The sequence below is a fragment of the Oncorhynchus mykiss genome, chromosome 7 (assembly GCF_013265735.2).
Source record: "Oncorhynchus mykiss isolate Arlee chromosome 7, USDA_OmykA_1.1, whole genome shotgun sequence".
In the NCBI taxonomy this organism is placed as follows: domain Eukaryota; kingdom Metazoa; phylum Chordata; class Actinopteri; order Salmoniformes; family Salmonidae; genus Oncorhynchus; species Oncorhynchus mykiss.
In genome coordinates, this window is record NC_048571.1 from 23,460,484 (window position 1) to 23,485,455 (window position 24,972).

A 24,972-nucleotide genomic window follows, 5' to 3' on the forward strand; every position below is an offset into this window, starting at 1 on the left:
GGGGGGAGGGAGGTAATGCAAATAGTCTGGGTAGCCATTTGATTAGGTGTTCAGGAGTCTTATGGCTTGGAAGCTGTTTAGAAGCCTATTGGACCTAGACTTGGCGCTCCGGTAACGCTTGCCGTGTGGTAGCAGAGAGAACTGTCTATGACTAGGGTGGCTGGAGTCTTTGACAATTTTTAGGGCAATTTTCACACCGCCTGGTATAGAGGTCCTGGGTGGCAGGAAGCTTGGCCCCAGTGATGTACTGGGCCGTTCGCACTACCCTCTGTAGTGCCTTGCGGTCGGAGGCCGAGCAGTTGCCATACTAGGCGAGGAAACCAGTCAGGATGCTCTCGGTGGTGCAGCTACCTTTTGAGGATCTGAGGACCCATGCCAAATCTTTTCAGTCTCCCGAGGGGGAATATGTTTTGTCGTGCCCGACTGTCTTGGCATGCTTGGAACATGTTAGTTTGTTGGTGATGTGGACACCAAGGAACTTGAAGCTCTCAACCTGCTCCAGATTTGCCTCAAACATAAAGCTTTGTATTCAGCACATGCAGTTAATTTCTTTGCCACATTGTATGAGGTATTACTTAACTGTCTAATTGCAAAAAATATGCATGTTTTGGAAAATCTTCCATCTATTCACTTTGCCATTTAAATGAGTGTTGTTGATCCATCCTTAGTTTTCTCCTATCACAGCCATTAAATTCTGTAACTCTTTTAAAGTCCATAACCATTGGCCTCATGGTAAAATTCCTGAGCGGTTTCCTTCCTCTCCAGCAACTGAGTTAGGAGGGATGCCTATATCTATGTAGTGACTGGTTGTATTGATACATCCAAAGTGTAATTAATAACTTCACCATGCTAAAAGGGATATTCAATATCCGCTTGTTTTATTTACTTTGCCCATAGGTGCCCTTCTTTGTGAGCTATTGGAAAACCTCCCTGGTCTTTGTTGTTGAATCTGTGTTTGAAATTCACTACTCGACTGAGGGACCATTACAGATAATTGTATGTGTGGGGTACAGAGATGAGGTAGTCATAAAAATATAATGTTAAACACTATTATTGCACAGAGTGAGTCCATGCAACTTATGTGACATGCTAAGAAACTCTTTACCCCTGAACTTATTTAGGCTTGCCATAACAAAGGGGTTTGAATACTTAACTCAAGTTTTTCCTTTTTTTTAATTAATTTGTAAACATTTCAAAAAACATAATTCCACTTTGACATTATGGGGTATTGTGTGTAGGCCAGTTGCACAAAAATCTCCACTTAAACCATCTTAAATTCAGGCTGTAACACAACAAAACGTGAGACAAAAAAGGTCAAGGGGTGTGTGAACGCTTTCTGAAAGGCACTGCAGTACAATCGAAGTAGAACAGTAGAACGCACCACAGTTGGCCTCGTCCGATCCATCGGCACAGTCCGGGTCCTCGTCACACACCCACAGGGCTGAGATACAGTGCATGGAGCTCTTACACTGGAACTGGTTGGCAGAACAGGTGCTCTCAGCTGGGGATGGAGACCGATGGCACAGCAGAGAGAGAAGAGACAGGGAGTTAAAACAGGTACATCAACTCTGAAGAATAAAGATGAAGAGAGACGGCGCCACGCGCTATACAAAAAAATGACCAGTTAACCAGTCTATATAAAAAATGGCAAAACTTCCTCGGCTAACGCAACTGAAGGTACCAAAATGATCAAAAATGACCAAAACAATAGAAATACACATGCACTGTAGTTGCATCAAATTCACCCAAATCTATGGTGTGGCGCAATAGAGAAAGTACAATTATGAGTAAATCAGATTCATTTTTCCTCCACACTCCTTCCTGCCACAGTACCCTGACACCCAGAGCACAGCTTCCTCTTTCCCAGCAGGAGGGGGGGATGGAGGTGGTTAGAGCTCCAGCTGCATCTCTAAACCCTCAGCCCTCCCAGCGTGATTAGCCCTGGTTAAACCTCCCTCTGTCTCAGAAAGACATCCCCTCAGCCCTCAGACGCAGGCTAAACCTCCTTCTGTTTGTCCTAATCTGCACCCTGGGTGAGACTCAGCTCCTGAAATATCCTCTCTGTCTCGCTCTGTCGCTCACACGCGCGCATAATTTTGCCATGGAAAAACGGGCGCACTGGCATTTTCCAAGCCCTAACGCCCGGGGTCCTGTGTAATGTCAGCTGGCTTGCACTGAGGTGGGAGGGGTGGAAATATTTGAGGTGTGTCCTTAAGAACGTGCGCCAATATCCCAATTTCAGTGAGTGCAACTAGGGATATTTAAGGCCGACAAAAAGCTTGTTTTAGCGGCAAAGCAATTGGTAATGACATTGATCTTGCCAGAGGATGCGCACACAGTAGCCTTAAGTACATCACCAGGGCTTTATTGAATATCAGAACACTCAGACATTCCTTTTTTTAAATTTATCTCGGACATTATTTTTGTCCAGCTTCTGTGAAACATTTGGACTCATTATGTGCTATGCCCATTGCGTGAAAGGTGTCCGCGAACGTAGGGAGCCTGTTTAGGAACAAGTTATCAAAAAAACATTATTCATATTGCCCCCCCCAAAAATGTATCTTCCACTTTCCTCGGTTGGAACTTTCAAACCACGGGAAACCGCGGGGATTGGTGCTGAATCTGCTTTGAGGCTATATTTGCCTGTTTTGTTACCTTTCACTTGGCTAAGTCACTATGGCCAAATCAACGGCAATGGTAGGCTAGAGCTATAGATAGTATATCTGGAAGCAGTAACGGTGAGTGGATATTCCCCCCTTTTCTCTTTATATTGAATCTTTATCCAGCTCCTGTGAAAAGTTTGGATGTGCATCAAACCCTCCGTAGTCTACTTGTTGCCTAATATCACAGTATACGCTAACGGGGAGCAATTGTGGTGCCTGTAACTGTATTCAGACATATAGCCTGTTTAAAACCAGTTGTTGTTTCGTTTTAGGAGAATTTGATTAGAAGTACTCGCTCTCTTTGTAGGTCTTATCAATTAGTGAATGTAATATTGCTTATTGACAACGTTTGGCATGTCCCTGGCTAATGCATTTTTACAGTAGGCCTATATCAGTGCAAATGCTATGTTAACAATATATTTCCATATCGATGCCATGCAATTACTGTTCAAAAACACGTTCAACATATTTCGAGTATGGGATGGGCCTACTTTTTGTTATTTTGTTTCTGTAGGCTATTTAACAAACTAGGCTATACTGGACAAACATTCAACTAGGAGTTGATTACCACGCAATACATAAAATACCATAAATACACAACTTGGGACCATAACGTTCGATCTGCATTTTTGTCAACATTTTGTTATTCATGTGGCCTTGTTCTGTTCAATGTTCTCAACCTATATAGTACTATAAATATCCTAATTCATGTTGTTAAGTTAAAAAGAATACAAGATACAAATTGTTGACACCATTCAAACCAATGAGGGTTCGGAATTCTAATGCCAATCATCTCAGAATCATATTTTTGCAGATATAACTTTATAGTCCCAAGCTCTCGACAACTTGAAGCAACCACATATGTAGCCATGGAGCATGTTCTGATTGGCCATTGAGAGGTCAAGTCGTGATACATCTTCAACTTGTTTATTTTAGGCAAACCCAGCCCTTCCACGCCACCGCCAGCTACTGCACCCATAAATCTGGTTGTGAAAATAGCAACAAATATTTCTGACACCCCCCCCCCCAAACCTATAGCTCTGACCGCCAGCCATAGATTTACATTGTGTTAGGTTTGTTAAAATAGAGCCTACAGAGAAACACTTCACTTGGTGCTGTATATTCCTCCAGCCCCTCCCCATCCTTCCCCTCACACCCTCCCTCACCCTCACCCAGCCTACCAGCGTGGTTCAACCCCCTGCTGGTGCAATTGTCTTCTTCTCTGTTCCCAGTGGCCTCGGGGCAACACGGCTCTACCACTGAGCCAGGCCGGGGTTGAATGTGACTGCAGCCAGAGACTCAGGAGGTGAAGAGAGGGGGATCAGACTGCTTCTAGGGCTGGAGCTCTGAGACGAGTCGTTAACCCACCACTGTGATCTAATAAGGCGTTCATGGATGGCGTGCATGTATGTGTGTGTGTGTGTCTTGAGACTGTGCTCCAGTGTGTCTTAGAGCTGTCACTTTGATTCGCGATGACAACCAGACAGGTGTGACTACAGGTACTTACTAAGACCCTTCTCTCTGTCTCTCACAGACATGAGGAATTGTCTCATAACCTTTACCCGGTGCTGTACATTTCAGACAAGCGAAAGAAGCACCCAGAAGTTCAGAACTTTAAAATGTCAGAGGGATAACAAGCAGGGGATGAAACTCCAATCAAAATCCACAGCGAGGTCAAACTAGGTCAACTGAAAGGAAAAACACCTCCTTTTCGTATTATAACAAGGACACGTGGCTTTTATTAATAATGGACCTTCCTTGTGTCTACGAAGGGAATTAACCAGGTATGGCGGCATGAACATAGAAGGCTGGGGGCTTTCTATAATCCAAAGAGAATTGTTAACAGGGTGAATCATTGACCAAGAGTTGAAGATCAGAGAGGAAGTCACAGAGTCGCTCTGTTTCAGAGTCTGAGTTTCTCTCTACTGTTCCTTTCTTTCCTTGTGTCATTCATCAAAGGGTTGTCTCTCGCTAAAGAAATGACCAGAGTGCCAACAACTAAAAGCCTTTTCAATACTCTATTATCTAAATCTTGCAGAGGCTCATTTTTCATGGCCAAGTGAAATTGAAATCCCCCGGCAAAAAGTACAGAGCTGTCAAAACTTTCATCACATAGTCAGCCTCTTCTTTAAGACCGTATCTATTAAGATCCATCCATCTACGGATGATTTGATTCTTACGGCAGTCCGTCTCGTCCTCGCCGTCTCCACAGTCGTCCTGACCGTTACAGCGCAGGTTCAGGGGGATGCACTTCTGACGCTTCCTGCATTTGAACTGTCCAGATAGACAGATGTAGGATTCTGTAGAAGGTATGAACAAAAGTTGTTAGCCTTAGCCTTAGGTAGTCTACAACGTTGTTTTTGATAGTTGTGGAAACTTTTGGGCGGATTCAGAATAGGATGGAGAGCGTCATAATTTATTGATTTACTTTATTTAACCAGGTAAGTAACGAGTATGCATTCTCTTTTACAATAATGGCCAGAAATGTAAAGAAATTCACCACAGTTGGCTTCATCAGAGTTGTCCCCACAGTCGTTCTCCCCATCACAGATAAACGGAGGCAGAGCACAGAGACCAGTTCCACACTGGAACCTCCCTGGCTGGCATTTAAACTCAGCTGTGAGGAAAGAACAGAAACACGCACACATTGCACCGACTTTATAGAAACACAGCTAGTGAATAAAACCAGGGAGAAGGGTTGTAAAATGTACTGTACTGTACTGTGCAGTTAGTGTCCTGCTCCACTAGAGGGCTGTGAATTGATTGTGTAATTGCAAGTTGGTGTGTACAGAAAATGTGACCACCCTTACTGGGACCTTGTCAAGTGTATGTGTGTGTTGGTGACTCACGGCAGTCTGGAGGCTCGTCCGACCCGTCCCCACAGTCATCCACCGTGTCACACTTCCACCAGAAGGGGATGCACTCATCTGTCCCACAGCGGAACTACAAGACACAACAAGATTATCATTATCATCATCATCATCATCATCATCATCCAGGAAGATTTTGGGGACACTAAAGTACCTTAATGAAACCCCTGCTGGTACCCTCCCCATCTTCCAAAAACATATGAAAACACACCTCATCAAAATGTATCTTGATCTATCCCACAGCATCCCCCCCCCACTCTCCCACTCCCCCTCCAACTAGCACAGGCTTAGCTGGTAGCTGCTTTATTGGGTGGCAGGTACAGTAGCCTTTGTGATTAGAGCGTTGGGCCAGTAACCAAATGGTCGCTGGTTTGAATTCCGAAGCTGACAAAATCTGACACTGTGCCCTTGAGCAAGGCACTTAACCCAATTGATCCAGGGGTGCTGGACAAGGGTGCCACTGGCCGTGACCCCACACTCCCTATGGGCGTCTCAGGGGGAGTTGGGATATGCAAGAAACACAATCCCATGAGACACATATTGGACATGTTACAAGTGTATAACATGTCAAATATAAGCACTCCTCTAATTATTCCTCAGGCAATATTTACTTACTTTGACTGTGAAATGTTGTTGTCCCACCTAGCTACCTTAAGATGGATTCACTAGCTGTAAGTGGCTCTGGATAACAGCGTCTGCTGAATGACTAAAATGTTAAATATTTCTGTAAGCAGTAGGAGAAAAGGGCCACTGACCTGGCTGGCTGTGCAGTTGGAAAGGCAGGTCTTGTTTTCTGCAGCCAGGTAGAAGTGGGTGGGGCAGGCACACCTGTAACCTCCCCCGGGGGAGAGCAGACACAGGTGGCTGCAGCCTCCGTTGGTCACCTGACACTGGTGTTTGGGCACTGCAGCGGAGAGAGGGAGACTAAAACCCAACATCCAGAGCTACAGCCCTTTCCCCTCAACTCTGCTGTCAGCATCATTAGTCTGAGGGCACATTTGCTCATTACAATTAAAAAATAAACACCTCTCTCTCGCTCAAAGGCATGCAGACACACACACTGAGTGTCTAGACAATTACCGTCGGGTTGGCGGAGAGGGTGGTACACCTTGATGTTGTGGATGGCTCTCCAGTATCTGAGCAGCTCTGCTCCCTGAGCCCCGGAGGTCTTGTGGGCCCGGTTCAGCGACTTGGACTTCTCATCCGTCCAATAGATGACATCCTCAAACAGAGTCAGCCCTGTCACCTCCCGGATGTCTTGACTCGGCACTGGAATGGAATACACACTGATTAATCAGAGTCTGGAATAAAGCCAGATCACACACACACAGTAGATTAACATGCCACTTCTACATTACGTTCATCTGATACTGCTTTAGGAGGAATCTGCTGAACACACACACACAGCTCGTCCTGAATAATTGCTGTGACAAGCTGCCAGGCTCTGTGGTGTTTTATTGCAGGCAAAGAGAAGTAAAGACGTGACTAAATAGACTGTGTCTGTCAGCATGGCTTAGTAGAGCACGGAGTAGACTATAAGTACTACAGCTAATCACAAACTGGCTGTTGAAGACGAAAGACTGATATTAAATTAACAATAAAAATACGTTGAGAATGTCGTGACTTCACTTTAATTAACCTCTACAGGATCGGTGTCCTCCCCACGGGACGGTTAAGCTAACGTAGGCTAATGTGATTAGCATGAGGTTGTAAGTAACATGAACATTTCCCAGGACAGACATATCTGATATGGGCAGAAAGCTTAAATTCTTGTTAATCTAACTGCACTGTCCAATTTACAGTAGTTATTACAGTGAAATAATACCATGCTATTCTTTGAGGAGAGTGCACAATTATGAACTTGAAAATGTATTAATAAACCAATTAGGACCATTTGGGCAGTCTTGATACCACATTTTGAACAGATATGCAATGGTTCATTGGATTAGTCTAAAATGTTGCACATACACTGCTGTCATCTAGTAGCCAATATCTAAATTGCGCCTGGGCTGGAATACATTATGGCCTTTCTCTTGCATTTCAAAGATGGTACAAATAAAATACAATAAAATGCATGCGTTTTTCTTTGTATTATCGTTTATCAGATCGAATTCTCCGACATTAATTTCACATTTCCACAAACTTCGAAGTGTTCCCTTTCAAATGGTATCAAGAAAATGCATATCCTTGCTTCAGGTCCTGAACTACACGCACTTAGATTTGGGTATGTCATTTTAGGCTAAAATGTATGAAAAGAGTCGGATCCTTAAGAGATTTTTAAGCCTTGTTTAATAACATGTTTTGTTTGTGAACCAAATAGTACCTGGGGAAAAATTTAGTTAGACCGAATGAATAACTCCCCCCCCCAAAAAAAAGTGAGAAAAACATTTCTCATTTCTCACAGGTTGAATGCCAGAGATAGATAGCGACTCATTTCAATTAACACCTTGCTTTGAAGTGTATGGAACAGGCATATTAATGACTTGGCTCACGCTCGGTTTCTGTGGAGTTGAATCAATCACGGACAAACCGCTTCACAGTAATGTCAAGGTTTTTATCTAAAGTCTGAAAAAGTACACTCAATTTTATTAGTATTTGTTTATTTCATCTGTATTTAACCAGGTAGGCCAGTTGAGAACAAGTTCTCATTTACAACTGCGACCTGGCCAAGATAAAGCAAAGCAGTGCGACACAAACACAGAGTTACACGTGGGATAAACAAACATACAGTCAATAATACAATAGAAAAAGTCTATATACAGTGTGTGCAAATGAGGGGGGATAATAAATAGGCCACAGTGGCGAAATTATTACAGTACGGCAAATTAAACACGGGGGTGATAGATGACAATGTCAATGGCAAACTGACCTTAAATCGGCACAAAGTATTATTTACAATTGAGCCATCAAATGTTGAGACACAGACAGAGAGAGACAGAGAGACAGAGACACAGACACACAGACAGACAGACCAAGGGCAACACTCAATTCACTGTCCCTTACCTATGCGCCGTTTTGAACCGTCCATGTTTGAGAAGAGAATTTGATGCGAGTCAGCCCAGTAAAGTCTTTTTGCCGTGTAGTCGATGGTGAGAGCTGCAGGGCTGAATATGTCTGTGTCGCTGATCACCGTCCGGCCGCTGCCGTCCAAACCTATCCTCCCGATATGGGGATACTCTCCACCGTCGATCCAGAACACATAACTACAGAGGAATGGATACAGTTTTCAGCTAGACACCTTAGCCTACACTTCCCCACTTCGTTGGTCAAATGGGCTATGTGAACTGTGAACTGCGGTCGTCTCACTTGGTCATCTTAAGGTTAATGCACTAACTGTAAGTCGCTCTGGACAAGAGTGTCTGCTAAATGACAAAAATGATGTAAATCTAACTGTGTTTACTTCTCGTTACGGAGTAGTTTACGTGAAGATATCAAACTCAACATCAAAATGAGTAGACTTCAAGAGCCTGAGCAGAAAGTCGGCTGCCTCAGAAACAAAACAGCATAGGTACACTTGCACAGTAACAAACTGATTAGCTGGCATTTCTTTTGACAGTCTGTGGTTTCTCTCGACAGACATAGCTAAATCTCGTTCTGGATTCATTCTCTCCAGACGGTACCGTGACAGATAGTAGCACGGTGTAAAGACAGATGGAGAAGATGGAGAGTTGTACATGCCCAGTATCAGCATCCAGAGCCAAGTCGGTAGGGATGTCCAGACCGGTGCTGACCAGCACCACAGGATAGAGTCCGTTAGCCTTGGACACCTCCAGACTCTTCTTCCTTATGTCGCACCAGTACAGGTTCTTACCGATCCAGTCCACAGCTAGAGCACTAGGGGTGGACGTCCTGTGGATTACCTGTGGGTCAGAGGAGAGGAAACAGGTAGGGACATTTTCTTTCAAATCTCAATATCAAATAATTTCTTGAGTAACAACTAATGTGATTGTTTTCAATTCAATTTGTCAAAAAGAAGAAGAAGAGAAAATGTAATCTTCGCAAAGGGCAATTTCTTAAGCAAGATTTTTCCTAGGAGGGGGGAGGGGAAAACTGAAAAGCGGCTGTCATTGGCAGAGAGCTTGGAAATCTCTTTCTTATTGGTCTATTAACCAACTTGACGGCCTGGTGATGTCACCGTTTAAAACAGCTCTTACCCAAAAGGACATCGTCATTTTCACAATTTCACGGTATTATTCCAACCTCATAGTGTGGAAGTACATATAGAACACAGGGAAATCATGTTTCCGACTGAACTGGGCCTTTAAAGCAACTCAAGATGAATCAGAAAAGCACTGTAACCTGATTTGTGGAGCCATCACATTCTAACCCAAACAGTTGGATTCAGTGACCCCGGGGTTAACGATTGATTGCGTGAAAGGAAGGTAAGCTAGCCCTGGAGTGATTTTGTCGCAAATTAAGAAGATAGTGTGAAAAGCCCGAACGACTCACAACAGCCTTCTATGGGTCTGCACTGCAACAGTTCTAATATCGCCTTCATTCTAGTGATGACATTGGTCCCATAACCACAGAAGCGGTCTCGACTCGGAAGAGTTTCGGCAGCAGTGAGCTACGAATCAGACGGGAGTGATCCTGGGTACAGTAAAGCTATAATGAGTCATTAGCCCCGTATTAACGATAACGAGCCAAGGGGAGCCCCCTTAGGTACTCAGGTTCTGTTGGCACTCTAACATCATCCAGACTCTGACCCTGGCCTTTGGAAAGCTAAAATGGGGAGCCATGATTGGAGAGCAGCCATGTTCAAGGACGCGAACACGCGAACACATGCACACTGATACGATCATTGACATACCGAGTCAGAGATCTTCCTCTGTGTAGCAAAGGAAGCACATTTCGTACTGTACTGTATCTATGGTGCATAACATGATCATGACAGGGTTCAGTAACACTTGTTGAACTGTTCGTCAAAACAGCATGATGATATTGTCATAAATATGACGACAACACATCATAAAATACAGCTGAACCTAAACCAACAGCCATTGTTCTGTGCCAAACACCATAAACTAATACTCAGGTACGCCATCAACTGCATAATGCTGTGAACTATTAACAAGGGGGTCTAGGCCCAAAGCAATCAAGTATTTCCCGAGGTGTAACGAAAACAAAGTTTTACAAAGAAGCTGTGTGTCTAAGGAATTATCCACACTCTATAGTGTACATTGTTTGACAATGGAATGCATTAAAATCTCATTCCGCATTAGGCGCTACATGGCCATAATCCCTCCTATAGAATAAATCGTTTTATGTGCCTCGGCTCAACCTTCAGCCAGGGAAGACTGTCACCTTTAGTCACATTTAAACCGCTGCACAGTCAGGGTGTTTAATTCTAGATTTATAAAGCAGCCATAGACCTTCTCAACATCTCATCTCTAACAGTGTAATCTTGCCTGGTGGGGGGGGTGAGAGCGAGAGAGAAAATGGATAAAGTGCATCCTTCCCTCAGGCTCATACGTTAACCACTACCACAAGAACACTATCTCACCACACACCTTCCTCCGGCTAATGTAGAACACGGTTGGGGTCAATTTGAATTGAAGACACTCAATTCAGGAAGTGATTTGAATAAATTACAAATGCGTCAACTTTTGAAATATATAGCTTCTCCTTGTAATGAACACGATGGGAGACAGAGAGCTGGTTTCAAGCACAGGGCGCAGCAGGTGTTTATTGTAAAGGACCACAGGAGGAGGCAGGTAGCTGGGTCCAGGGGCAGGCAGAAGGTCATACACAGGGGGTCCAAAAGGGCAACAGTACAGGCAGGGAAAAGGCTAGTAACGTCGTCCGGGAGATCAGGCAAAAGGTAGATAACAGGAAATCTGATAGGCTAAAGTACAGGAAGGGAATAGGCAAAAGGTGTCGTTAGTGAGGCAGGCCAAAACTATCATACACGGGATGATTACGGTACGGGAAAAACAGCACTCCGAATAGAGAGAGTGTCACAAAACAAACAATACCTCACAATGATGGGCTGCAAAGAACTGAACTAAATAGTGTGTGATAATGACATGCAGGTTATTAGAATTCAGGTGATTGGGATCTGGAAAGTGAGCTGTGCTCAGGGGATCTAGGTGTTTGAGAGTATGAGCTGGAAAGTGGGCTGGAAAGTGAGCTGCGTTCAGGGGATTTAGGTGTTTGAGAGTGTGAGTTGGGAGCAGACGTTACACTCCTCTTCCGTTTTTTTTTTGAGAAGTCATTGAAAAGAGACGCCCTTTTTTTCCATTTTTGATTTGGAATCTGTTAACTTCCTGAATTGAATAACTTCCATTCCAATTTACCCCAAACCTGATGTATAAGCCGGTACTCTACTGTACCTTTAGGTCGCTCCCATTCAGTCGCATTCTGTTTATCCTCCGTTGGGTTAGGGCAGGAGAGCTCGAGTCGATCCAGTAAATCAACTCCTTCCTGTAGTCAAAGTCCACTGCTATAATGTTACTGAGGCCCTGCGGGACACAATCATAAGGTACACGTTGTACTGTTGGTACAAAAAAAATACCTCATTAAATATTGAGCAATTGCTTTGCATAATTGGTTGGGGAGAGACATGTACTCAAGTGAGATGATCAATAAAAAAGATTCTGTGCATAAGAAACCTCCTCCATCCTTAAATATTGAGCTAGTTCAAAAAAAAGGAACACTTCTCTTTGTGCGTCTTACCTGTTTTAAAGGAGTGTAATTGGATCCATCAGTGCTTATTTTCCTGATGTCATGATGGTCAGCCAGAATCAGGAAGGGCTCTTCAGCTGAAGAAAATACAAGAAAAAAAAACACACAGCAATTACAATACACGACAACGACTAACAATATAGTCCAAAGAAATAATCTGATAGACATGTGTGACTCTTCAGTACCATCACTATGCAGGGGCGACTGTAGCAGTATGCTCTCAGAGATAATGGCTTGTGAAAATATTCACTCCACTTGGCATTTTCCCTATTTTGTTGCCTTACAACCTGGAATTAAAATAGATTTTTGGGGGGGTTTGTAATCATTTCATTTACACAACATGCCTACCACTTTGAGGATGCAAAATATTTTTGGGTGTGAAACAAAACAAATAAGACAAAAAAAACAGAACATGCATAACTATTCACCCCCCCAAAGTCAATACTTTGTAGAGCCACCTTTTGCAGCAATTACAGCTGCAAAAATTACAGCAATCTTTAAGTCATAACACAGATTCTCAATTGGATTGAAGTCTGGGCTTTGACTAGGCCATTCCAAGACATGTAAATGTTTCCCCTTAAACCACTCAAGTGTTGCTTTAGCAGTATGCTTAGAGTCATTGTCCTGCTGGAAGGTGAACCTCCGTCTCAGTCTCAAATTTCTGGAAAACTGAAACAGGTTTCCCTCAAGAATTTCCCTGTATTTAGCAACATACATCATTCCTTCAATTCTGACCAGTTCCCAGTCCCTGCCGATGAAAAACATCCCCACAGCATGATGCTGGGATGTTTTCTCTCTGGTTGAGAGGTGTTGGGTTTGCGCCAGATGTAGCATTTTCCTTGATGGCCAAAAAGCATTTTAGTCTCAACTGACCAGAGTACCTTCTTTCATATGTTTGGGGAGAATCCCACATTCTTTTTGGTGAACACCAAACATATTTGCTTATTTTTTCTGGCCACTCTTCCGTAAAGCCCAGCTCTGTGGAGTGTACGGCTTAAAGTGGTCCTATGGACAGATATTCCAATCTCCGCTGTGGAGCTTTGCAGCTCCTTCAGGGTTATCTTTGGTCTCTTTGTTGCCTCTGTGATTAATGCCCTCCTTGCCTGGTTTGTGAGTTTTGGTGGGCGTTCCTCTCTTGGCACGTTTGTTGTGGTGCCATATTCTTTCAATTTTTTAATTATGGATTTAATGGTGCTCGGTGGGATGTTCAAAGTTTCAGATATTTTTTTATAACCCAACCCTGATCAGTACTTCTCCACAACTTTGTCCCTGACCTGTTTGGAGAGCTCCTTTGCCTTCATAGTGTCGCTTGATTGGTGGTGCCCCATGCTTAGTTGTTTTGCAGCCTCTGAGGCCGTTCAGAAAAGATGTGTATATATACTGAGATCATGTGACAGATCATGTGACACTTAGATTGCACACAGGTGGACTTTATTTAACTAATTATGTGACTTCTGAAGGTACTTGGTTGCACCAGATCTTATTTAGGGGTTTCATAGCAAAGGGGGTGAATACATATGCACACACCACTTTTCAGTTTTTTATTTTTTTCAAATTTTTTGAAACAAGTTCTTTTTTTCATTTCACTTCACCAATTCCGGACTATTTTGTGTATGTCCATTACATGAAATCAAAATAACATTCCATTTAAATAACAGGTTGTAATGCAACAAAATAGGAAAAATGCCAAGGGGGGTGAATACTTTTGCAAGGCACTGTAGCTCATCATTATTCATAAAGTCATTACTTTTAATGCATCGTCTCATTATCCTACTGCGGGTGCAGTAACGTTACAGTCAGAGGCTCTGGAGGTGTCAATCTTATACAACCACTGATTTCCTCCCTGGCTCCAAGCCCTAGTATGTATCACCATCACAGGCTATTATTTGACTGGTCTCACTACAGGTACCTTCCCAAAGAGATAGAACAAGTGGTTTTACGTCATACATATTCTAGTGTCCTCTTTTAACAAATCAGGATACTTGTTCTGACGGCAAGATAATTCCCTTGTGATTTCCCGAAGTCCCTGATTTCAAAAAAAAAAAAAATCAACCAGGAAGGTGGGTGACAGAGGATCAGACACATGGGAAGATGTGTAAGAAGGAAGAGAGAGAAGATGGAGAGAAGGAATGGACGAACGAAGATGGAGAAAGTGGTAGCTCAAGCAGCAGAGGCACAGATACAAGAACAGATGGGTAAGAGGAGAGAGAGAGAGAGAGAGAGAGAAGGGGAGAGAGAAGAGAGAGAGAGAGAGAGAGAGAGAGAGAGAGAGAAGAGAGAGGGAGAAGAGGAGAGAGAGAGAGAGAGAGAGAGAGAGAGAGAACAAAAAAAAGAACAGAAGAGTAAATGATGGAGGTAGAGACAGAGGTATACCTGAGAGAGACCTGCAGCTGTGCGAGTTCTTAGCTGGCGCCTCGTAGCCGTCTGCACACAGACACTTGTAAGATCCGTATGTGTTGACGCAGAGCTGGCTACAGGGGAAGTCGGATGAACACTCGTCAATGTCAACACACGTTTGGCCATCGTTCTTCAAGCGAAATCCCGGCCAACACTTGCACTGGATCAGACGTGAGGGAGAAATTGAGAGCCATTATTTTTCTAACAGAATCCATGTGCGGAGGCACTGAATTAATCAATAGAAAAGTCACAGGGTACTGTCGCCATCGGGTATGACTACTGACTATACAGGGATACTATGACACAAAGGGATTTAGTAGGTTCTGAGTGCAAAATCCATGGTTTGTTTTGTTGGCGAGCCACTCTGGTATGCACTTCTTACAGAGTATGGATTTAAATCGATTTTTCTCTGACAACCTATGGCTTACAGCAACCAGGCAGATCCCAACATATAAACTGTACTGTATGTACCGGGGTCATGGTTATTAAGTATGAGTAGCACAAACAAACACATATGGTAAGTCCACATAGTATGTTGATTTAGGTTATGTTTGTTTTATTGTTAAACATGATAATATAGTAACTCCGGTGTTAAATCCTATCATTATAGAGAAATTTGCAAAACATCAATAAACAGTTTCCACTAAGCCTTAGTTTTATGTTGTAAGAGCTTAGTGGTTTACCATACTTAGAGCTATATTGTGTGTGTGTGTGTGACTCTGAGAAATAACCTTGTACAGTTCATGACTTGTGATTCTGTGTGTGTGTGTGTGTGTGTGTGTGTGTGTGTGTGTGTGTCTGTGTGTCTGTGTGCGCAATTCTGAGAAAGCGAGCAGGGGTACCTTCCTACCTTGTAGCCTACAGGCAGGTTTTCACAGTCCTGTGTGCATCCACTGACTCGACGGTTCAGACACTCATTGACGTGACAGTTCCTCTCGTCTGACGCGTCCCCACAGTCGTCCCTCCTGTTACACAGGCTGGCCAGCGAGACACAGCGGCCGTTGACACACATGAAGAAAGAGCCGTTGCACAAGCTTTCTACAGAACAAAGTGGTAGGTGTTAGATTTGAACTTTCTGTGAAAGCCAGGAATGCAAGACTCCTGAATTCCCGGAACCAGATTAAGCCTTGTCCTAGATAAAAATAAAAAACATTTTTTTTGTTGTTGTTGTCAAGTACTAGGCTTAATCTGGGTCTGGGGAACCGGCCAACATACAACATAACAGTCAATTAAACATATTTCTATCAACCAGGAACGTGTACACATAGGGGTGTACCTGTGCCAGAGCACCTGCCCCTTTGCCCTCCTACTCGCCAACTGCCCTTCTGGGTGGTGGTATTTGTACATGTTTTTGTACACAGGTTTTCACGTTGTTGTTCTGAACTCACTGTCCGAAATTGGTTGTGATGTCGTCAAGTTCGCCACCCCATCAGTTGCGCCTGTTTGTCGGCCCTGTATGGAGTTCGTGCCCGGATTCCAAACGTACGGCTTGAGATGCAGTCACAGGTCGAGTGTGTGTAGCAAGCTACCAATTATTATTATTATAATTGTTATATATATTTTTGGCACTTTTACTCTTTTTTTTCTCCCTAATTTCGTCATATCCAATTGGTAGTTACAGACTTGTCACATCCCTGCAACTCCCCTATGGACTTGGGAGAGGCGAAGGTCGAGAGCCATGCATCCTCCAAAACACGACCCTGCCAAGCCAGCCACACCAATGTGTCGGAGGAAACACTGTACAATTGGCGACCGAAGTCAGCTTGCAGGTGCCCGGCCCGCCACAAGGATTCGCTAGAGCGCGATGGGACAAGGACATCCCGGCAGGCCAAACCCTCCTGGACGACGCTGGGCCAATTGTGCGCTGCCTCATGCGTCTCCCGGTCACGGCCAGATGTGACACAGGCCGGGATCGAACCTGGGTCTGTAGTGACGCCTTAGACCGCTGCGCCACTCGGGAGGCGCAAGCAACAGTACTGATACAACAGCATAACATTTGATTCCCACTTGATAACACTTGATTTACATCATCGTCAATATTCGGCTTGGTTGGCTGATAGCCGGCGTGCAGCAGAGAGAGGCAGAAAGACAGAAAGGAGCGGCTCCATCTACGACCCAACTCCATCCCTTCTTCAGTCGGAAACGAGTGTCATGGCAGCAGCAACCGAGGTGGTCAAGATGTTCATCCATGTTTCTCAAATGTCAAATTTCGAAGTTGTTCCAAAGAACACATTTCGAAGTGTTTGACTACTTAGGTTACGTTTAGGCATCAACTCCGAATTCTTAAGGTTAGGCATTAACTCCGAATGGTTAAGGTAAGTGTTAAGGTTTGGGATAGGTGTAAAACAAAAATATAAAAAATAACCTATCGGTGGATTTAAACATGCATCCTTTGGGCACTTAGGAACCAGATGCGGATGCTTCGGCCCATCTGCCATCCATGTCTCCAATGTCTACTTGAAGGTAACAGAGCTCGCTGTTGCCCCTAGTGGCTGGTTTCCACGGCATCTCCCGACATCCTCAGGCACGGATGGACGTCGGATAATGACTTGTATCACGGATGACCTGCCAGACCAAACTACCATATACTAAAAATATCCACACAAGCTACTAGCCAGCCAGCCCATATATCATGAGTCAGAAGATCATAGATATTATATTATAAAGAGCATTGAAGACAAATCACAATCAGTACACTGGGAGCCGGTGGGTTCATTTTGAGCACCTGCCCCCTGAAATGTCTGAGCACGGCCCTGCTATCAACTCAATTTGTATCAGCCCTGTTCCCAGCAGGTCTATGAGCATAACGTGTTCGTAATAGGCTCAAACCAGCCGGGACATGGTGAGACTGGGGTGGTCTGTACCTCTTCTGTTCTCTCTCTCACACACACATAAACACACACACACGTGTGTTGTATCAGATGAAAGGCTTGCCTGCAGCGGAACACTTGGGGTTGTGTGGCAGCTCGTCTGATTGGTCGAGACAATCGGGATGGCCGTCACACTCCCACTGGACTCTGGGTAAACAGCGACCATCTGTGCAGCGGAACTCCCCCAGACTGCAGGACCCGTACTCTGTAGGACACAGGAGGCGGGATGTGCAGTCAGAACACAACAAGAGGAAATACGAGAGAGAGAGAGAGAGAGTGTGAGAGAGAGAGAGAGAGAGAGAGAGAGAGAGAGAGAGAGAGAGAGAGAGAGAGAGAGAGAGAGAGAGAGAGAGAGAGAGAGAGAGAGAGAGAGAGAGAGAGAGAGAGAAGTTCTTACTACACTCCGGGGTCTCATCGGAGCCGTCTCCACAGTCATCATCACGGTCACAAGCGAACCGCTGTGGGATGCAGACCTGATTACGACACTGGAACATTCCCTCCATGCACGTGTTGTTGGGGGCTGTGATGAGAAATATGTGGAGGGAGGGCCAATTTGTTAATGAAATACCTGAGATATTCAATCTCAAAAAGGATCTGAACTTGTATAGGAATGTGGACATTATTAACAGGGTACACTATCTATACAAAAGTATGTGGACACCCCTTCAAATTAGTGGATTTGGCTATTTCATCCACACCCGTTGCTGACAGGCGTATAAAATCGAGCACACAGCCATGCAATCTCAATAGGGAAACATTTGCAGCAGAATGGCCTTACTGAAGAGCACAGTGACTTTCAATCTGGCATCGTCATAGGATGCCATCTTTCCAACAAGTCAGTTTGTCAGATTTCTGCCTTGCTAGAGCTGCCTCGGTCAACTGTAAGTGCTGTTATTGTTTAGTGGAAACGTCAAGGAGCAACAACGGCTCAGCTGCGAAATGGTAGCCCGCACAAGCTCACAGAACGGAACCATCGATTGCTGAAGCTTATAGCTCGTAAAAAGTGTCTGTCCTCGGTTGCAACACTCACTACCGAGTTCCAAACTGCCTCTGGAAGCAACATCACCACAATAACTGTTAGTCGGGAGCTTCATGAAATGGGTTTTCATGGTCGAGCAGCCGCACATAAGCCTAAGATCCCCATGCCCAATGCCAAGCAACGGCTGGAGTGGTGTAAAGCTCACCGTCATTGGCCTCTGGAGCAGTGGAAACGAGTTCTCTGGAGTGATGAATCACCATCTGGCAGTCCAACGGAGGAATCTAGGTTTGGCAGATGCCAGGAGAACGATTTGGGGAAGGCCCTTTCCTGTTTCAGCATGACAATGCCCCCGTGCACAAAGCGAGGTCCATACAGAAATGGTTTGTTGAGATCGATGTGGAAGAAATTGACTGGACTGCAGAGAGCCCTGACCTCAACCCCATCGAACACCTTTGGGATGAATTGGAACGCCGACTGCGAGCCAGGCCTAATCGCCCAACATCAGTGCCCGACCTCAGTAATGCTCTTGTGGCTGAATGGAAGCAAGTCCCTTCAGCAATGTTCCAACATCTAGTGGAAAGCCTTCCCAGAAGAGTGGAGGCTGTTAGAGCAGCAAATGGGGGACCAACTCCATATTAATGCCCATAATTCTGGAATGAGATGTTGAACGAGCAGGTGTCCACATACTTTTGGCAATGTAGTGTATGTGTCAGGGGGAAATATGGTTTTACAGTACTGCAGATGGAGGGCCGATTATTTTTATATATTTTTCTTATAACAGAAACGTATTGAGTCATTTCTGCTTTACAATGGGGATTCTGAACACACAATGACAAATGTAATGAGACATTTTTGCTTTATAAATGGGACTGAGTCTGACTGTGCTATGATTGTTTTCTGTTTGGTTTCTGTCTGGAGGCCTTCAGAGGACAATACCTTATGACAGACACATATTGAGACATTTGTGCTTTACAAAGGGGATTCTGAGTGACTAAAGTATGACTGTGCGCTTTCGGGTTCGGAGGCCTTCAGAGGACAATACACTATGACAAATATGTATCGAGACATTTGAGCTTCAGAAAAAGGGGCTCGGGAATACACTGTCAGACACATATTGAGATATTTGTGCTGTAAAAAAGGGACTGAGTGACTACACTATGACTGTGTGCTTTCTGTCCAGAGGCCTTCAGAGGACAATACACTATGACAAACATGTATTGAGACGTTTGTGCTTTACAAAAGGGACTTGGACTAGACTGTTAGACACATATCATCATTATTATCATTATAATATGTGCTTTAGAAAAGGGAGTGACTACACTATGACTGTGATTTCTGTTGGAGAACTTCAGAACAATATTATTACCACAGCCAGCAGCAGAGAGCTCATCACTCCCATCTGGACAGTCCCTCTCCCCATCACAAAGCCAGTGTTTGGGGACGCAGGCGTACGACTCTGGGCAACTAAACAACCCTGGGCCACAGGTAGCCATACCTGGATATGTACAATAGGAATCGTGGTCAAAATATTATTTTACCGAACTGAAGAAACTAGCCTGAGTGGCAGTCTGTTTTAGCTCGCTTACCAACTCCTTAAGAAATTGTCACGCCAAACATGTTTGGTATGATAATGAGTGACAAGGATTTGGCAAAGACAGCAGAAACAGACTGGCACTCAGGCTACAGAATCTGCACAATTACAGTAATAGAAATATAGATGTTTACAAGACTTTCTGAGGTCTGTGCAAATATGACTGAAAAACAGGAAATCCATATCGCTGTTTGTAGCAAATTGCTCATCCATATATCTCCACCAAGGATGTATCTCCTAAAATGTAAAATCTATTAAATTAATCTTTCCTTGTCTCTTTTTTTGTTGTTGTACTTTTTATGCCTTTTTCTCCCCAATTTCGTGATATCCAACGAGACTTTATCTCATAAAATGTCAAATGAATCTCTCCCTGTCCCCTTTTATCCAATTGGTAGTTACAGTCTTGTCCCATCGCTGCAACTCCCGTACGGACTCTGGAGAGAGATGAAGGTCGAGAGCCATGTGTCCTCCGAAACATGACCTCGCCAAGCTGCACTGCGTCTTGACACACTACCCACTTAACCCAGAAGCCAGCTGCAACATTGTGTCGGAGGAAACACCGTACAGCTGGCGCCAGGCTGCCACAAGGAGTCGCTAGTGCATGATGGGACAAGGACATCCCAGCCGGCCAAACCCTCCCCCTAACTCGGACGCCGCTGGGCCAATTGTGCGCCGCCTCATGGGTCTCCCGGGCGCGGCCGGCAGCAACACAGCCCGGGATCGAACCCGGATCTGTAGTGACGTCTGAAACACTGCAATGCAGTGCCTTAGACCGCAGCGCAACTCGGGAGGCCCCTTTCCCCTGTCCCTTTGATGCTGATTTATGGCCGTTCTCTACATTTTCTACACACATTTGAGTCAACATAATGTAAATCAATTCAGGCGTGTTTTCTTACCACAGATCTCTGCGCTCTCGTCCAATCCATCGCCACAGTCGTCCTCTCCGTCACAAAGCCACTGCTTGGCGATGCACTTGTTCTTAGAGCAGGCAAACTGGTTCCACAGGCAGGACAAGTCTAGACAGAAGGCAATATAACATATGATATGGTATTTCATTGGGACAGGAAGCATGTAAACGTCTTCACAATTAACCATGCCGAGAGCAGTGATAAACGTGTGATTTAGTACGGTAGTGTATGTGTGTAAAGTCCAAATGAGCCCAGGTTTCAACTGTTATAGAGTAATACGACATTGCAGTCAAGTCACATACAAGAAAGAAGGTAGGCCTTTGTGCAGAAGAGGTGAAGAAAATAATATCGCATAGGTAACCAATTTTGAAGCAAATTATTCTAATGAAGGTGGCAAATTATATCACTTTATCAATGTCACCTGTGAAATTAGATACACCAACATGGCAAAACCCTTCTCTCAGTCGTAAGCACTTTCAAAGTAATGCTTGTCTTTACAGTCAAACCGTGTACAAAGGAGTGCCAAGTGAGGTAAAACATAATTCAGCCTTAGCAAGCAGAGAGAGAGAGAGAGAGAGAGAGAGAAAGAGGGAGAGTTAGAAAGGAGGGAGATGAGAGGGAGAGAGAGAGAGAGAGAGAGAAAGAAAGAGGGAGAGATAGAGATGGAGGGCGATGAGAGAGAGAGAGAGAGAGAGAGGGGGGGGGGGGAGTTAGAGAGGAGAGAGATAGAGAGGGAGAGATGGAGAGGAGGGAGATGAGAGAGGGAGAGACACAAAGAAAGAGAGAGAAAGAATTGTCTGTTTATTTGTTTGCATTCCACATCAATTTTATGATGACACTGCGGAGCTGCTTCCTTTGCTCCTTGGGCATTCAGAGAGCAACCATTAGCAATGACTGTGTGGCTGTATGGACAAGGTCAGTGTGAACTAGCCACACAAACAGCGGGCGCCAACAACACTGTGTGTGCATCCAACCGCTACTGGCTGGGACTCGTTCAAATACACAGACGATGAGCAAATCCACAACAAATATAAATAGGATATTTGCTATTGCTATTCTGTTTGCGTTACGACAGCATCGTCTACTGCTCTGCCCTGAGGAACCAACCGCAGGAGTGAAACATCTCCTTCTGTCAGTATTCCTCAGGAGGGGCTTTGAACAGAGATTTCCACATAGGGGTCAAATCAGGGATGGAAACATTGGCCTCAGCGGGAGACACCCCTTCGCTGTTTCCTTTAATGACCCACATGAACGAACCCCCAACACTGGGTTATCTTATCTTCTTATCTGGCCGTATTGACCGAATGTATTGACCAGACACATCAAGGGTTACAGGAGTAAAAGGGGAAATTGCTCAACTTAGAAATTCTCCATTATATTTGGCCACCGCGAGCTTTGTCAACACTTCATGCGGGACGTACCCTACAACATAATGATCCAATCACTCCTTTGAACGATTTAGACTCCCTCTCTCATCAGTGTCAGTGGATACAAATCAGCGCAATGTGCTTGCGAAAATAAATGCCATGTAAATAAATGTTCTAGAAATATGTCTATCACACCACACTGGAATTCATCTGCTCCGTCTTCACAGTCTTTCACTCCGTCACACAGCCAGACAGTGTGGATGCAGTTTCCACTGGGGCAAGCAAAATGGCCCTCCTCACATCTCTTTCTGAGGGAAGGAGCTGGGGAGAAACCAGAAGCCAATGTACATTCAGAACAATAAACTACGAGGCCGACTAATTTTCCAAATATCTTAAAATGCATCCCACTAGGCCTGGTGTCTGTCTGGTACACGGCCACATCAACAGTAGCCGACAGAACTGGCGTCACAGAAGAGAAAAAAGGAAGGATAAAAACATACTCTGGCAGTTGGTTTCATCTGCATAATCCCCACAGTCGTTGGCTCCATCACACATCCAGGAGGGGTGGACACAGAGGGAGGTAGAGTTGCAGCTGACGAACACTGTCTCCTTCACCCCCAGCATGTAGTAACCCAAGCAGCCTGTGTTGCCTAAAGGAAATGGGCAGTCGACCGGCATATCCAAAGCCTAAGGTTAGCGATTGATATTCCTGGCTATACATCGTCTTATCTATAATAGTGTAGTGCCCTGATATTAATAACAACTAAAAAAATAACTTGAAATTCCGGGGAGCGGATCTTCCTTCTTCTCCTTTCTCTAACATTAATGACACACATGACCAGGCTAGCCTACAGACCTGCTACGTGGGAAAGGTAATGTTGTCGCACCTTAGAAAGATACAGTGTAGCGCCTTAACAAAGATAGTGGGTCGCCTGAACAAAGATAGTGGGTCGCCTGAACAAAGATAGTGGGTCGCCTGAACAAAGATACGGCACGGCGCTTTAACAAAGGCTTATCTTACTGCAGTTCTTCTCATCTGAGGCGTCGGGACAGTCGATGATCTGATTGCAGCGGGCCGAGGCCGGGATACAAACCCCGTTCAGACAACGCCAGTCTGAGGGAGAGCATGTGGAATCTGGAGAGAAAATACAGAGCCGAAAAGAAAAAGAGGAAGAAATTTGAAATCCCATCTCTTTGGTTCATCGTCAGGTGGACTAGAAGGAGATGATAGAAAGAATAGACCATATTATCCCTGCTTGGAGAAATGTTCCTCTATGAAATCTAACAGGAGAGGCAGGAGTTCACCCTAAAGCTATTTATTTGTTTATACAGTAGTAATGTAGTACAGATGATGTTGTCTGTCAGACTGGGCATGTACATTCTCATCAGATTCTTATTACTCACGGTTACAATAAACCTCGTCGGAATTATCTCCACAGTCGTTCACCCCGTCACAAACCCGCCTATTGGCCACACAGCGCTGGTTATAGCAGCTCTTGAAGCCCCGTCTGCAGGTTCTGTTATCTGCAAGAGAGGAAGAGGAGTAAAGAGGGAGAGGGAGAAAAACGAAAGACATTTAAAAAAAAAAAAAAAAAAGACACTTTAGGAAGAGATTCGACCAAAGGGATTACATGACATCCACTTTAATACTGTTCCTCTTCTCCTTCGTGGGTTTCGGGAAGTGAGCGAATCTGAACTCATTCTACTGGACAAGAACCCGGGGCTTGGTAGGGATTTTCATCTGAGCACTGGTGAACTAGTACAGGAACACATGTTTGGTGTTTACGTACCGCAGTATTGCATTTTCTCATCCGACTTGTCTTTGCAGTGTGCTATTCCGTCACACGTCAGCTCATAGTCGATACACTCCCCGTTCCCACACTCAAACTCAATGTGGATGTTACAGGAGGAGTTCTCAGCTGCAAAAAGAAGAGAGAATCAATATTTTTCTGATTGATTCCTCATCCAAACAGATGGGTCTGCTTTCTGCTATATCCATCCCAGACAGTCTCCAACAAACATGCTTCTTCAATGCCCCTCACATTGCTTCATCTGACAGTAGCACTGTCCGATGCCTATTGTCTACGTGTCTATTAGCAAGACATTCACATGGTCCTTTGAGCCGGATGCTGTTTCCCAATGAATTAGAGGGGAAAAAGACAAGGTACTAGACTTACATACACATCTGTTATCTTCCAGTAGTAGTCTCTCTCCTCTGCAGCTACAGTTGACTGTGCCGTGAGGGGTCAGAAGACAAAGGTCATGACATCCACCGTTCAGCACTGTGCAAGGGGACAGTTCACCTGGGAAAACAGAGCATTATGGGTACTGTAGTACATCATCTTACAGAAAACACACCAGATGCCATGCTTTACTTCCTACTTGCAGTGCCTCCCATAAAGAGTTTCAGCTTCCAAATATTTGAACTCAAGCACTGAAAACTTTTCAAGGTCAGTGTTGTGGTAGAAAGGTAGACTTCTCTGTTGGGGACCCGCTTTGAACTGTGTTTGGCTCGTACAGTGGTATGGAGAGGTAAGCTATGAACCATGCCATCATGCTGCCCCCTTAGTACCCACATGTCTGCTCATTTCAGTCAGTCAGAGAGAGAGAGAGAGAGAGAGAGAGAGAGAGAGCTCAGATGGT

At 44.5% G+C, this 24,972-nt stretch overlaps 1 protein-coding gene across 1 annotated transcript in view; it reads right to left on the reverse strand.

Annotated features, from left to right (window-relative positions):
* LOC110528816 (low-density lipoprotein receptor-related protein 1B) overlaps positions 1-24,972 on the reverse strand; it is a 159,807-nt gene that overhangs the window by 67,362 nt on the left and 67,473 nt on the right. Inside the window, exons 44-65 of the mRNA XM_036984417.1 lie at positions 24,507-24,632; positions 24,120-24,248; positions 23,734-23,853; positions 23,351-23,464; positions 22,830-22,979; positions 22,525-22,650; positions 20,951-21,070; positions 19,830-19,958; positions 17,882-18,004; positions 17,549-17,689; positions 15,465-15,652; positions 14,591-14,774; positions 12,209-12,294; positions 11,866-11,994; positions 9,212-9,393; positions 8,537-8,736; positions 6,614-6,802; positions 6,289-6,437; positions 5,513-5,606; positions 5,164-5,280; positions 4,844-4,963; positions 1,382-1,501 (exon numbers count right to left, since the gene is read on the reverse strand). Of these exons, the coding sequence (XP_036840312.1) occupies positions 1,382-1,501; positions 4,844-4,963; positions 5,164-5,280; positions 5,513-5,606; positions 6,289-6,437; positions 6,614-6,802; positions 8,537-8,736; positions 9,212-9,393; positions 11,866-11,994; positions 12,209-12,294; positions 14,591-14,774; positions 15,465-15,652; positions 17,549-17,689; positions 17,882-18,004; positions 19,830-19,958; positions 20,951-21,070; positions 22,525-22,650; positions 22,830-22,979; positions 23,351-23,464; positions 23,734-23,853; positions 24,120-24,248; positions 24,507-24,632 (3,036 nt within the window). The remainder of the gene's footprint in view (positions 1-1,381; positions 1,502-4,843; positions 4,964-5,163; positions 5,281-5,512; positions 5,607-6,288; positions 6,438-6,613; positions 6,803-8,536; positions 8,737-9,211; positions 9,394-11,865; positions 11,995-12,208; positions 12,295-14,590; positions 14,775-15,464; positions 15,653-17,548; positions 17,690-17,881; positions 18,005-19,829; positions 19,959-20,950; positions 21,071-22,524; positions 22,651-22,829; positions 22,980-23,350; positions 23,465-23,733; positions 23,854-24,119; positions 24,249-24,506; positions 24,633-24,972) is intronic.